A 15,799-nucleotide genomic window follows, 5' to 3' on the forward strand; every position below is an offset into this window, starting at 1 on the left:
AGCTAGTAAGCCAGCCACTAGGCTCGCAATTTAACAATTGTATTCATATTTACAGATGGCACACAAGTTTGTTATTAAGGCACATGAAAGTTCACGTTCCAGAAGGCATTACTGCATTACTGCCAAAAAGATTTAAAATGCCTCTCCTGTGACTTTTCTTTTGGCAGAAATGCCTTGTGGAACGTGTTTCCTGAAACGAGTCACATATTGAGTCCTACCAGAATCATATTCTGATGTAGGCAAGCAAGCATTTTTCCTTTTCACCACCAGTCTATGAAGCCCAATCATTGCTGGTAGCACTAGATTACAAATTCCACAGGAACAGACCAGCCAGGCAGAACGTACATGGCACCAAGTCCCCACTCTATTAAGTCGATAGGTTAGAGAAGGAAGTTTTGAACAACAGAACTTTTCAAGTCTGACCACGCACCTTTTCTCACTCACAAAATGGCTAGCTAGTTATGCCTATGTAAACAAATCCACACGTTTTAAAATGAAAGAGAGAGTGTGCAAAGTGGGAGTGACTTTTGGCTTGTTGAGAAAGGGGGCAGGGGACGACCGGGGGAAAGTTGTTTGAAAATAGCCTAACCGTTGTTGTAATTCGCCAAGCTTCCACAATGTGGAATCGGAGAGGTGCGGAGGGCTGCCTTAATCGACATCCACATCTTAAGGTGTTTACATGAGTAATGCTATACTTGGCCAGCTGCCATAATCAAATTAATATTGAATTATTAGTGTGCATGTAAACATACTCATTGTAGACAACCTTTAATGTCCTATTTCTGTGCAATGTCTGAAACAATGATTTGTTGCATATTATGCGTGTTTATAGCAGAGAAACAAGGGAAATGTCAGAGGTGGTGTGTGTGTAAGTACATCTGACTGTGAAAACAGGCACCAATAAAATCCTCTAGGTACTTTATTAAGAGGTTCTCAGTCATGCTTTGCACAAAGTCAGCCAGAGTAAAATAAAATCCCATATACTTAATGAGCAATTACATTACAAAATAATGACAGAGTAATTGCAGTGAAAGCTGCAATAGGTGTTCTAAACGGCTTCCCTCAGACTGTTTGAATTACCCAGCACACTGTCCTGAAATGTGCTCTTTTTCCACAGAAAGGAGCCAAAACTTAAAAAGGTCAGTCATTATTCTCTCCTGTTTTTCCGGGTAATCACTAGTTAGCAGAGCCACAAAGTCAGAAGCCTGTCTACCTGACTAGTCAGATGAGGGAGTGTGATGATGTGTATTCTGGTAAGTGGAGAAACGCCTCATTTTTGAAATGGCAAGTTTGAGGACCAAATAACTAAATACATTCGGGATCAATAATATCACTAGAATTCATAACATTGAGAAAGGACAAAAAGATGAGTTATCTTTTCTTTTTTGGTATTCCATACGGGATTCCGAACATTGTTAGGTTCTCTACAAGCCTCAGTAATATAGAAAATTATTGAACTTCAATGCAGGAAAATAAATGCAGTTGGGAGAGTAAAAGTCTCCCATTCAGTGGTGTTCTGTTTCAAGTTGTGGGCACAAAGTTGTATGAATGCCACCGGGGGAAAGACAAACAAAAGCCAAAGAGAAATATGCTGCTGAAATGAACAAGGCCATAAGTTAAAAGACATATCGCTGTAATTTATACCATTCACTTTTACAATATCTATTTCATTTTGATCATGTTGAAGTACAAACTAACAATGGAATGTTCCTCAATGAAATTGAAGATGGGACTTTAAACGGGTGACCCAACTCTGTGGTCACTAAAGATCCCATGGGGGGCGTATATTTGTCCTGTTTTCACTGCATGTGTATATCAAACTGTATTCCTATCATGTAATACTGTGTATACAGTGAGGGGAAAAAGTATTTGATCCCCTGCTGATTTTGTACGTTTACCCAGTGACAAAGAAATGATCAGTCTATAATTTTAATGGTAGGTTTATTTGAACAGTGAGAGACAGAATAACAACCAAAAAATCCAGAAAAACGCATGTAAAAAATGTTAGAAATTGATTTGCATTTTAATGAGGGAAATAAGTATTTGACCCCCTCTCTATCAGAAAGATTTCTGGCTCCCAGGTGTCTTTTATACAGGTAACGAGCTGAGATTAGGAGCACACTCTTAACCTGTTAGGGCTAGGGGGCAGTATTTGCACGGCCGGATAAACAACGTACCCCATTTAAACTGGTTACTACTCTTGCCCAGAAATGAGAATATGCATATAATTAGTAGATTTGGATAGTAAACACTCTAAAGTTTCTAAAACTGTTTGAATGGTGTCTCTGAGTATAACATAACTCATATGGCAGGCCAAAACCTGAGAAGATTCCATACAGGAAGTGCCCTGTCTGACAATTTGTTATCCTTCTGTTGCATCTCTGCTGTAACGTGACATTTTCTAATGCTTCCATTGGCTCTCAGAAGGCGCCAGAAAGTGGAATGACGTGTCTCCTGTCTCTGGGCGAAGAACAGCAGGAGATTTTGTGAGTGGTCAGGCTGGGGACAGTGACACTGGAGATGCGCGTTCATGAGAATTCTCAATTTTCTTCTATCAGCCTTTGAATGAATACAACGTTGCCCGGTTGGAATATTATCGCTATTTTATGAGAAAAGTAGCATAAAAATTGATTTTAAACAGCGTTTGACATGCTTCTAAGTACGGAAATGGAATATTTTGAATTTCTTTGTCACGAAATGCGCTCGCGCGTCACCGTTTGGATAGTTACCTGAACGCATGAACAAAACGGCGGTATTTGGATATAACTATGGATTATTTGGAACCAAAACAACATTTGTTGTTGAAGTAGAAGTCCTGGGAGTGCATTCTGATGAAGAACAGCAAAGGTAATCCAATTTTTCTAATAGTAATTATGAGTTTAGTGAGCACCAAACTTGGTGGGTGTCAAATTAGCTAGCCTGTGATGGCCGAGCTATCTACTCAGAATATTGCAAAATGTGCTTTCGCCGAAAAGCTATTTTAAAATCTGACACCGCGATTGCATAAAGGAGTTCTGTATCTATTATTCTTAAAATAATTGTTATGTATTTTGTGAACGTTTATCGTCAGTAATTTAGTAAATTCACCGGAAGTTTGTGGTGGGTATGCTAGTTCTGAACATCACATGCTAATGTAAAAAGCTGGTTTTTGATATAAATATGAACTTGATTGAACAAAACATGCATGTATTGTATAACATAATGTCCTAGGAGTGTCATCTGATGAAGATCATCAAAGGTTAGTGCTGTATTTAGCTGTGGTTTTGGTTTTTGTGACATATATGCTTGCTTTGAAAATGGCTGTGTGATTATTTTTGGCAGGGTACTCTCCTGACATAATCTAATGTTTTGCTTTCGCGTAAAGCCTTTTTGAAATCGGACAATGTGGTTAGATTAACGAGAGTCTTGTCTTTAAAATGGTGTAAAATAGTCATATGTTTGGGAAATTGAAGTTATAACATTTTTGAGGTATTTGTATTTCGCGCCTCGCGATTCCACTGGCTGTTGACTAGGCCATAGAAATTAAAGGGAGTGCTCCTAATCTCAGCTTGTTACCTGTATAAAAGACACCTGTCCACAGAAGCAATCAATCAATCAGATTCCAAACTCTGCACCATGGCCAAGACCAAAGAGCTCTCCAAGGATGTCAGGGACAAGATTGTAGACCTACACAAGGCTGGAATGTCGCTAGTGGTCATCCAGTGTGATACAACATTAACAATATTGCATCTCTATCATGCCTGAGAACCACTGCATTCATTAGTTATCATTTTCTCTGTCGGGTCCGATTTCCCCATCAGATTTTGTGCAACACGTAAAGAGTGATGTGTTTTCCGATGGTGAGTTGGGCGGTGCCACTGTTCAAGGATATTCTAACGGGTAGTGGTAGGATATCTAGCTAGTTGAGCCCATGTCCACACTTGGCTTTCGGATATCTAGCTAGCTGAGCCCATGTCCACACTTGGCTTGCGGATATCTAGCTAGCTGAGCCTATGTCCACACTTGGCTAGCGGAGACCTAGCTTACAGACATGACAGATGTGAGGGGCAAACGACCTAACCTAGCAGTAGCTACTGTACTCCTCCATCTAAGCCAAAGAAACAGAGACATTTGGAGAGCAGACAGGCGAAAAGGGAAAATGATAGAGCCCTTGCGAAGGCACAAGTAAACCTTGGATTTGCGTTTACACAGTGGAGAGAACTAAAAGAGTTGAAGGGATTCAAAATTTACCCAGAGTTTGCATTGTTTTTCTGTAAAGGTAAGACATTGCTAACTTGATAATATATCACCGGAAAATAAATGGGACGAACTGAAAGCACGTATATCCAACCAACGGGACATTAAAAACTGTAATATCTTATGGTTCACCAAGTCGTGGCTGAACGACGACATTAAGAACATACAGCTGGCGAGTTATACACTCTATCGGTAAGACATGGGTCAGGGGGCCTATGCATTTATGTAAACAACAGCTGGTGCATGATATCTGAGGAAGTCTCAAGGTTTTGCTCGCCTGAGGTAGAGTATCTCATGATAAGCTATAGACCACACTATCTACCAAGAGAGTTTCATCTGTATTTTTTGTAGCTGTCTACATTCCACCACAGAGCGAGGTTGGCACTAAAACTGCACTAAATTAGCTGTATTCCGTCATAAGCAAAAAGGAAAACGCTCATCCAGAGGCGGCGCTCCTAATGGCCGGTGACTTTAAATCAGTTTTACCAAATTTCTATCAGCATGTTAATTGTGCAACCAGAGGGAAAAGAATTCTAGACCACCTTTACTACACACACAGAGATGCGTACAAAGCTCTCCCTCACCCTCCATTTGGCAAATCTGACCATAACTCTATCCTCCTGATTCCTGCTTACAAGTAAAAATTCAAGCAAGAAGCACCAGTGACTCTATAAAAAAGTGGTCAGATGAAGCAGATGCTAATCTACAGGACTGTTTTGCTAGCACAGACTGGAATATGTTCCGGGATTCTTCTGATTGCGTTGATGAGTACACCACATCAGTCACTGGCTTTATCAATAAGTGCATCGAGGACGTCATCCCCACAGTGGCTGTACGTACATATCCCAACCAGAAGCCATGGATTACAGGCAACATTCGCACTGAGCTGAAGGGTAGAGCTGCTGCTTTCAAGGAGCGGGACTCTAATCCGGAAGTTTATAAGAAATCCCGCTATGCCCTCTGATGAACCCTCAAACAGGCAAAGCGTCAATACAGGACTAAGATCAAATCGTACTACACCAGCTCCGATGCTTGTCAGATGTGGCAGGGCTTGCAAACTATTACAGACTACAAAGGGAAGCCCATTTTAAAGACAAGACTCTCCTTTATCTAACCACATTGTCCGATTTCAAAAAGGCTTTACAACGAAAGCAAAACATTAGATTATGTCAGGAGAGTACCCAGCCAGAAATAATCAGACACCCATTTTTCAAGCTAGCATATAATGTCACAAAAACCAAAACCACAGCTAAATGCAGCACTAACCTTTGATGATCTTCATCAGATGACACTCCTAGGACATTATGTTATACAATACATGCATGTTTTGTTCAATCAAGTTCATATTTATATCAAAAACCAGCTTTTTACATTAGCATGTGACGTTCAGAACTAGCATACCCACTGAAACTTCCGGTGAATTTACTAAATTACTCACGATAAACGTTCACAAAAAACATAACAATTATTTTAAGAATTATAGATACAGAACTCCTTTATGCAATCGCTATGTCCGATTTTAAAATAGCTTTTCGGTGAAAGCACATTTTGCAATATTCTGAGTAGATAGCCCGGCCATCATGGCTAGCTATTTTGACACCCAGCAAGTTTGGCACTCACCAAACTCAGATTTACTATAAGAAAAATTGGATTACCTTTGCTTTTCTTCGTCAGAATGCACTCCCAGGACTTCTACTTCAACAACAAATGTTGGTTTGGTTCCAAATAATCCATAGTTATATCCAAATAGCTGCGTTTGTTCTTGCGTTCAAGACACTATCCGAAGGGTGACGCGCTCATATCGTGACTAAAAATGTCAAAATATTCCATTACCGTACTTCGAAGCATGTCAAACGCTGTTTAAAATCAATTTTTATGCGATTTTTCTCGTAAAATAGCGATAATATTCAGACCGGGCGACGTTGTTTTCGTTCAAAGACTGAAAATGTAAAATGGACTCTTCACGTGCGCACCCGTTTCATTGTTCTCAGATCGACCACTATCCAAATGCGCTACTGTTTTTCAGCCAGGGACTGCAGAGTCATCATTCAACGTTCTGGCGCCTTCTGAGAGCCTATGGGAGTCTTAGAAAATGTCACGTTACAGCAGAGATCCTCTGTTTTCGATAAAGAGGCTATAGAAGGCCAAGAAATGCTCAGAGAGGGCACTTCCTGTTTAGAATCTTCTCAGGTTTTGGCCTGCCATATGAGTTCTGTTATACTCACAGACACCATTCAAACAGTTTTAGAAACTTTAGGGTGTTTTCTATCCAAATCAAACAATTATATGCATATTCTAGTTTCTGGGCAGGAGTAATAACCAGATTAAATCGGGTATGTTTTTTATCCGGCCGTGAAAATACTGCCCCCTATCCTAAACAGGTTAACGAGTGCGCTGAGAGTTGGGAAGCAAGTTCAGAGAGTGAATGTTTTAATAAATAAAATTAACAATGAACACGAAACACAAACAACGCATTGACATGAAAGCAGAGTCAATAACACCTGAGGAAAGAACCAAGGGGAGTGACAGATATAGGGAAGATAATGAAGAAGGTGATGGAGTCCAGGTGAGTGTCATAAGACGATGGTGACAGGTGTGAAGGATAATCAGCAGCCTAATGACCTAGAGACCAGAGAGGGAGTATACATGACAGTACCCCCTCCCCGACGCGCAGCTCCAGCCGCAGGATGCCGTCAAAGGGGACGAACTCGGGGATCAGGAGCGGACCGGTCACTCCTGCTGATGTGCGAGAACCTATCACGCACAGCTGAGGCACGGGAACCTTTCGAGTCAGCTGGGGCACAGGAAACCTGACAGATCGGTTGAGGCAGGGGAGCCTTGTGATCCGGCGGAGGCATGAAAGCCCGACGAGCTGGCTGAGGCAGGGGAGACTGGTGATTCGACTAAGGAATGAGAGCCTGATGAGCCATCTGAGGCAGGGAAGCTTGGCGATCTGGTTGAGACATGAGAGCCTGTAGCAGTTCCCGGACCCGACGTCATTACTCTGACACAAAAAAATGCAATAAAAAAATACTTCCTGATGCTTCCCTTAGGTGAGATGTTATTCTGTAACGAGTGCGCTGACAGTTCAGAGAGTGAATGTTGAGTCCGAGTGTCTGAACCGGAGCTACCTGGGAGGCCTCAGCTGGTTTGTCAGGATCCCCTGCCTCAGCTGGCTCGACGGGTTTCCATGCCTCACCGGGATCGATAGGCTCCCATGCCTCAGCGGGCTCGATAGGCTACCATGCCTCAGCGGGCTCGATAGGCTACCATGCCTCAGCTGGTGAACAGGTTCCCATGCCTCGACCGAGGCAACCAGGGACGTCTCAGCTGGCTCATCAGGCTCTCACGCCTCAGCCGGTTCGTCAGGTTTCTGCGCCTGGTCCGCTCCGGATCCTAGGCCGCGCGTCAGGGAGGGGGTACTGTCACGTGTGCTCCCTCTCTGGCCTCTAGATCACCAGGCTGCTCGTTATGGCGCACACCTGTCACCATCGTTACACGCACCTGTGCGTCATCAGACTCACCTGGACTGCTTTTCCTCTTTGATTACCTGCCCTATATATGTCACTCCCTTTGGTTCCTTCCCCAGGTGTCATTGTTTCTGTTTCATGTCTGTGCATTGTTCGTGTTTCTTGTTTTGTATTATGTTTTCATTTATTTCTTAAATGATTCTGTAATGCGTGTATATGGGAGGCGAAGTCAAGTGCAGGAGTGCGAAATATAATAAACAGGTGCACTTTAATACCGGTTACCAAATGACAGCACATAACACATACAAGTGCCAAAAACATGGTCTAAAACAAAAGTGCAACGCCTGACAATCATCCACGTAACAAATAACAATCACTCACTCATACAACATGGGGAACAGAGGGTTAAATAATAAACAAGTGATTGGTGAGTGAAGCCAGGTGTGATAAGACAGAACAAGTGGAAAATGAAAAGTGGATCAGCGGTGGCTATAAAGCCGGTGACGTCGACCGCCAAACTCCGCCCGAACAAGGAGAGGGACCGACTTCGGCGGAAGTCGTGACAGATTCACTCCCTGAACTTGCTTCCCGACTCTCACATCATTACAGTTAGTTGTCCTCTTGTGAAAAAGATTTGCATGATGTAATACCAAAAATGACAATTTATTAGGACTCATTACAATATATTATATGTTATTGCTATTATATTTTCAACAGATGTCAACACTACAGTTCTGCACTGATAGTAATTAAATTCTATAGACAAAAAACTCACCAAATATTATCATTTTTCAGCTAAAGGACTCCACAATAACGAGTCCCGAAGGTGGAGTGCCTACGCCAATGATGTATATACACCCTGGGTTGCTGATAGTATATTTATTGGCCATTAAGAGGCTTTGAAGCCACCGGTTGGCGAAATTGGCACTCCCCAGTAGGAGCTGTCCTCGATAGAAATGAATGGAATTCTACAGTATTGAAATTAAATGTTTCAAGGACAGAATTACATGTATTTAAGTATTTATTTGTTGTAGTGGGGACAGTAACATTAGTAATAAAAAAACATTTTTTATCTAGATTTTATTTTTATATACAGTACCAGTCAAAAGTTTGGACACACCTACTCATTCCAGGGTTTTTCTTTATATTTACTATTTCTACATTGTAGAATAATAGTGAAGACATCAAAACTATGAAATAGCACATATGGAATCATGTAGTAACCAAAAAAGTATTAAACAAATCAAAATACAGTACATTTTATATTTGAGATTCTTCAAAGTAGCCACCCTTTGCCTTGATGACAGCTTTGCACACTCTTGGCATTCTCACCTGGAATGCTTTTCCAACAGTCTTGAAGGAGTTCCCACATATGCTTAGCACTTGTTGGCTGCTTTTCCTTCACTCTGCGGTCCAACTCATCCCAAACCATCTCAATTGGGTTGAGGTTGGGTGATTGTGGAGGCCAGGTCACCTGATGCAGCACTCCATCACCCTCCTTCTTGGTCAAATAGCCCTTACACAGGCTGGAGGTGTGTTGGGTCATTGTCCTGTTGAAAAACAAATTATTGTCCCACCAAGCGCAAACCAGATGGGATGGTGTATCGCTGCAGAATGCTGTGGTAGCCATGCTGGTTAAGTGTGCTAAATCACAGACAGTGTCACCAGCAAGCACCCCCACACCATCACAACTCCTCCTCCATGCTGCACGGTGGGAACCAAACTTTCGGAGATCATCCATTCACCTACTCTGCGTCTCTCAAAGACACGACACATCATGTCATGGAACCCAAAATCTCACATTTTGACTCATCAGACCAAAGGACAGATTTCCACCAGTCTAATGTCCATTGCTCGTGTTTCTTGGCCCAAGCAAGTATCTTCTTCTTATTGGTGTCCTTGAGTAGTGGTTTCTTTGCAGCAATTTGACCATGAAGGCCTGATTCACGCAGTCTCCTCTTAACAGTTGATGTTGAGATATGTCTGTTACTAGAACTCTGTGAAGCATTTATTTAGGCTGCAATTTCTGAGGCTGGTAACTCTAATGAACTTATCCTCTGCAACAGAGATTACTCTGGGTCTTCCTTTCCTGTGGTGATCCTCATGAGAGCCAGTTTCATCATAGCGCTTGATGGTTTTTGCAACTGCACTTGAAGAAACGTTCAATGTTCTTGAAATTTTCCGCATTGACTGACCTTCACGTCTTAAAGTAATGGTGGACTGTCGTATCTCTTTGCTTATTTGAGCTGTTCTTGCCATAATATGGACTTGGTCTTTTACCAAATAGGGCTATCTTCTATATACCAACCCTACCTTGTCACAACACAACTGATTGGCTCAAACGCATTAAGAAGGAAAGAAATTCCACAAATTAATTTTTAACATGGCTACTTTGAAGAAGCCTTTTTAACCAGGCTACTTTGTCGTCTGCGACGACAAAATGCTTTTCACCAGTGTATTTAATGCATATCCCGCTATGTGCATGATGCAATTGTCTATCGGAACTCAGACCTGCACCAGATGATTACCGCCAACCCGCACTCTATGGTGCCCAACGACACCCACATCCTGGGGGATCCAGATTACCCTCTACAACCATGGTTGCTGGCTCCCTTAAAAGAGTGAGTTCATGAGTTCAAAAAAGCTTCAACAACTCATTCTGCAGCACAAAGTGCACAATAGAGAGGTCCTTCGCCCACCTAAAGAGAAGGTTCAGGCACCTGACGTACCTTGATATGAACCACATTGACCTGATCCCACGCTGCATACTCACATTTTGTGTGCTACACAACATTTGCCTCTACAATGATGATACCATTAATGGTGTGCTCCTGGGCATGCTACACTGTGAACAGGAAGAAGAGCAGGATGTCAATGATGAAGAGAGGGTGATGTCTGTTGCATCGTAGAAGCGGAACTACATTCCTGCCCTGTTGTCTCATGAGCTATAGGCTAAAACCCAAACCCACCCCAAGCCCCTGGACCAGAGTTGGGCACCCCACCTCAAGATGTGTGTATGCGATGGAGCCAGCATTTACTATTCCACTGCAGCTCTCTCGCTGTCCCCCCATCTCTCTCTGTATGCCCACATTACATAGTTCACAGTTGAACAAACAAAAACAGAAAACAATGTTAAATAGTTTTTATTGAATAATGTAAGTCAATACATTTAATTTACTACAAATAATGAATTTGTAAATAATTGTTTTGATATGCCTATATCAAACATAAACCTGTTCTGATGTGACTACATTTATTTGATATAGAATTAATAAATAACATTGTTTAATTTCTTTAAATTAATTTAATTTCAGGTTCTTAATTTTTGCCACTTCACTTGATCCATTACATTTGGCAATATGTTGAATTATAACTTCAAGTGTATCAATATACTGTAGCCACATCCATCACATCTTGCAGTTACGTACACTGCCATTTTGAAATTGGATAGAAGGATCGAACTCTTGCAGACGCTTGGATCAACCCTTCTCCTTGGCCAGAGTGTCCAGTGAGTGTCCAGTGTGAACGAACAGACAACCTGACAACGCTCTGAATTTATGAATGCCCAGAACGCCCTCTGAGTGCTCTCTGGAACTCGAGAGTGAATTTTACGAACGCACCCATAGAAATAGAATGAATAGAACGGGTTTGGAAGCTCTAACCCAGGCAATTTGACTTGTATACTCATGGCCCTGGGTACCCTCGTAATGGCTGCCTGGTATAGTGATGCAATCATGTCCATGGTAATTTGGAATGTACTATCAACTGATGCTGGATTGCCATGGTAATAGAATGTTCATTCAAATTATGCTAACTGGTGTGGCTCATGCAATGGAATATATTTTTTGTAATGTCAGTTGAGTTGATTTAACAAATCACAGCATAGATTGAAGGGTATACTTCCTGCATTTAGGGCGCACACTGGACGCTCTGGCTGAGGAGTATGGTTGATCTGAGCGTTCTGACCTCACAATGGCAATCAAGCACCTAAGCTAACTGGCTAACGTTCGCTAGCTAGCTACTTCCAGACAAAAATGAGAGAACCTCATTGTGACCATTTTACTTGCCCAAGAAGAGCTGGTAAGGCTGTTTTCATGTTATCCAGAGCATTGGTGACTGTAACTGTGATGCTGGCAACAATTTAACTACGTTTATTTGCCGACATTTACTGGCACCGGCCAGCGTTCATAAATTCATCAGTTATTCTGCGCTCTGGCACACTCAGATTACATGTTCTGAAATCAGATTAGATAGCCAGAGTGAATTTACGAACGCACCCCTAGGGATGGGTACACTCGAAATGGCTGCCAGTCCGCTCATTATGCCACCATTGACTTGAATGGGGACGCCGGTTCTATTAATTATATTTCTGTGTTCATCTCTGCTGCCCCACCATTCCCCACCCCTTGTCTTTAAATGAAGTGCCCTGTTGAAAATGCATTATATCTTCACAAAATTATAACTAGGCTTTTTTCATCGATTTTGATAGGCCTACATCTCATAGAACACACACCACACACACACACACACACCAAAACAGGTAATGAGTGCTCCCACATCCCAAGTTTAATATCCAAAGCTCCACCCCAAAATGTGTCTCCCTCCCCGAGTCTAAATCAAGTAGCCTATGAGAGCGAGAAGCAGAGCGTAACTGGGTCCTATTCAATTCACAAGGAATTAATGGTCTCTGCTGGAATATGCATTACCAAACATATTACACAGGCGAATGATGAGTTTCACACCTCGCAACATATTAAACAGTATCTAGCGATTCGATGAAAGAAAAGACGCACAAAAGAAATGGGCACTGAACGGCAATTTGCAACAATTTCAGTAAACTCAACCCCGCGAAATCCAGGTTATTGCGCCCTGTTCGTTGTACTTACATTGGTTTTTATCCAGCAGTGCGTAACGTTTAACTTGGAAACGGAAAACCGCGTAGTCTACACTGGACCAAAGGACAGTTTTTTCGGTTATTCGGTGGATGTTTTCTACAATAATTCATCTAGGTGAGTGCTTATTCATTTTACCCCTCGGTTAGCTTTGCTTTCTTTATATTGTTCTAGGCAACTGTTTGGCACAATAATACACAATTTCATTCACTTAAAAAGTTATTATTTTAATGATTCCATATAGGCTATTTCGATATTGTTGTTATTCACAGTCTAATATCACAGTTTAGGCCTATAACTACATTACCATGTTATACAGCTGCCTAACAAGCCTACACATACGATTTGAATAACGGTTTGTAGGCTACATAGAGGCAAAGGGAACACGTTTTTGACAAGCCCACCGCCACAGCTCCTGCCCCCTTCTTCCCTACAATACCACACCGCTTTAGGGGGGATATTATCTAAAGTTTTAGCTCAGGGGTATTCAATCAGGGGTCCACTAAAATATATATATAAAAGGGGGAAATATATATGTTTAAATCAAAGTTTGTATGAATACAGCTAGCAACAAACAGTATAGACGGATTGTGAATTACATACCTACAGTATAAAAGAGGAGAATATCTTCTTTCAAATGATGTCAACTTTATTACACAAATTACACTCACTGGAGTATCTGACATAGGCTTTGTAAAAGCACCCGCCAATAGGCTACCAGTCAAGTGCCGCTGGCTGCAGGGAAGCTTTCTTGACTCGGACACCAACATATAGCTAATACATAACACATTTTTGGCAACACATAGCTAACCTTTTTTTTAACCAGCTTAATGCCTAACACACCTACAGTGTTTTTGCGCAAAATGGTACGCAGCATCATCTGGACATGGGTGGAACAAAAGTTCAACATTCACCTTCTGTCAAGCCTTCTACTTATATAATTTGATGCATGTGTTCGATTTATCCACACAGAAAGCTGCAAGGCAAACGCAACGTTCCATTGAAAATGAATGTACTTGGTTGTTTTTATAAACTAGGGTTCCAGTGAGCATTTCTCGTAGTGGACAACTGTTTCGAGCTGTTACAAAGTCATTCATAATACTAATTTAAAAAAAGAATGTGAATACATTGATATAAAGGGGAACATAGATATATTCAATATAATTCATGAGGTGAAACAAAACCTATGTTTAAACCCTTTCTCATGCCTTGGCAAAAATCGTTTTACATAAAACACTACCTTTCTTTCCTTACATTTATGATAATGTTGTTTGTTGTTATATCATATACTAAGTATTTAACAATTTAATCACACATTGACCTTGATCTTGTGAAATTCCTGGGTATTGCTGTCGGACTCTTTTTTTGTGTGTGGCGATCTCGGAAGTGTACTGTATACTCATAACATTTCGTATCTCCCTATGTTAAGGTGTGAAACGCGTTTTCATGGGCACACATCCAAAATAATGTATGCGATTGCAAAATCCAGTACTTCAAACAGAAATAGTAACTTTAATATGATTAATGAAACAAAAGTCGATACTGTCATTAACAGGATTATTCAATAATTACGCATAAAAGTTGTTTGATGTCTAGCTGTTTAGTTACATGGAGACATTATCGCGCAACAGCTGATTCGGGAAAGGATTTTCTGAATGACAGTCAAGTGATGAAGACCTTGTGTGATACTCCACACGATTTAACAACAGCCAAAGTGTTGGAATTCATGTTGACCTCGAGGATTAACAGAACATTTTAGTGTATATGTTGTTAAAGTGGTCAAGATACAGTAGTTAGTCTACTTTATAGACAACGTTAAATTAATATTGCTGAGGTAAGATTAAGGTCCGTGTACCTTTTGTTTTACAAGTTAAAACGGAACAATCTGGAACGTGAAAACGTCCTGATTATTCGTTTTGAATAAAGTAAAACCCACAAAACTACTCGATATTTTGATGTTCAAATGTAGGTGGGGTTAAATGTGGAATGCCTGGTCAAGTACACATCCAACACTTCCTCTCATTTCAAAGTAGGTCACTCTTCAAACTGCATTCTATAAATCTATAATGTATTAACTCATTGATTAATAGTTGCTCATACTGTGCCACAGTGCCAAGATAAGGTAAGATTTCTCAATTTCTGCATTATATTTATTGTGTATTAGACTTATTAATGAACTGCTGTTACTGTAAATGGTTAGCTGACTGATATTAGGGTTGGGCAGTATCATATCATCATACTGTCCTTCTCTACCCCGGGATTTACAGTATTACCGGTTTAGTACACAAGGGGGCGCCAAAAAAAGCCCATTGTGCATCTATAAACCAGAATGCTTACAAAATTAGCAAAAGTAAAAGTGAGTTTCCATGGAGGCTGCTAGCTAAATATGCTAACCAGCTTAAATGAACATAAACGAATTGCAGACAGGCAATCCAGCTCATAAAGAGATATAGGGCGACGGGCCTGCCTGGTCTGCTTGGAGAAGAGGGGAGAGGAGCTAACGAGCAGAGAACGTAGAAAATGTATTACTAATTTATTTAACTTATGAATTTAGCCACTTACTTATTACATAGCAAGTTATACTTAGGGGTATAACTAGAATTCAGCATTTTTCACTCAGGAAAAAAATATAAAACACTTCAGATATATCTTGCTGCGTTTTGTAAACGCAGATCTAAAATTATTCTTATTGTAATTTCTGCTCGGCATCAGACTAATTTCGTGCTTCAGTTGCACTTCTAAACTCAGATGAGAATTCACAAACGGGCATTCTATCAGCAGACAACGCTCTGACTGATGTGTAGCTACTTTTCTCGCTGTAGCCATCCTAGTTTTCTCCATTAAAATGCATGATTACCTTGAAGCAAAACATTTAGAAATGTAGGTGGTAACACTTTTTCTATGATAGGCCTAAACATTAGAAATACGAAGGCCATCCATCATTTTTGCAAAAAAATTACATCTACTTGTGTGTCTGCCAGCAAAATTGTGTTGCACTGATGAAAATTGAGCTAATGTATTTTCTCTGAAGAAAAACTATAGTTGCATGTCCCTGATCACTCTATTGAAGCAAAAAAACACTGCAGACTTTCAATATATCAGCTGGACACAGCTGGACCGTTTTCTCCCATTGTGCTATTTACAAACAAATACATGACTGGCTCAACTGTTCTGGGTAACTACATAAGTTTCATAATGTAA

General features: G+C 40.9%; 1 protein-coding gene across 1 annotated transcript in view; it reads left to right on the plus strand.

The window, feature by feature from the left end:
• The first annotated feature begins 12,345 nt into the window (after window positions 1–12,345).
• Window positions 12,346–15,799, plus strand: part of LOC106565237 (integrin alpha-5) — a 57,654-nt gene continuing 54,200 nt past the window's right edge. The window contains exon 1 of the mRNA XM_014132131.3: window positions 12,346–12,715. Coding sequence (XP_013987606.2) covers window positions 12,507–12,715 — 209 coding nt within the window. The 5' untranslated portion in view covers window positions 12,346–12,506. The remainder of the gene's footprint in view (window positions 12,716–15,799) is intronic.

Source organism: Salmo salar, chromosome 12, assembly GCF_965601325.2.
Source record: "Salmo salar chromosome 12, fSalSal1, whole genome shotgun sequence".
NCBI classification, from domain to species: domain Eukaryota; kingdom Metazoa; phylum Chordata; class Actinopteri; order Salmoniformes; family Salmonidae; genus Salmo; species Salmo salar.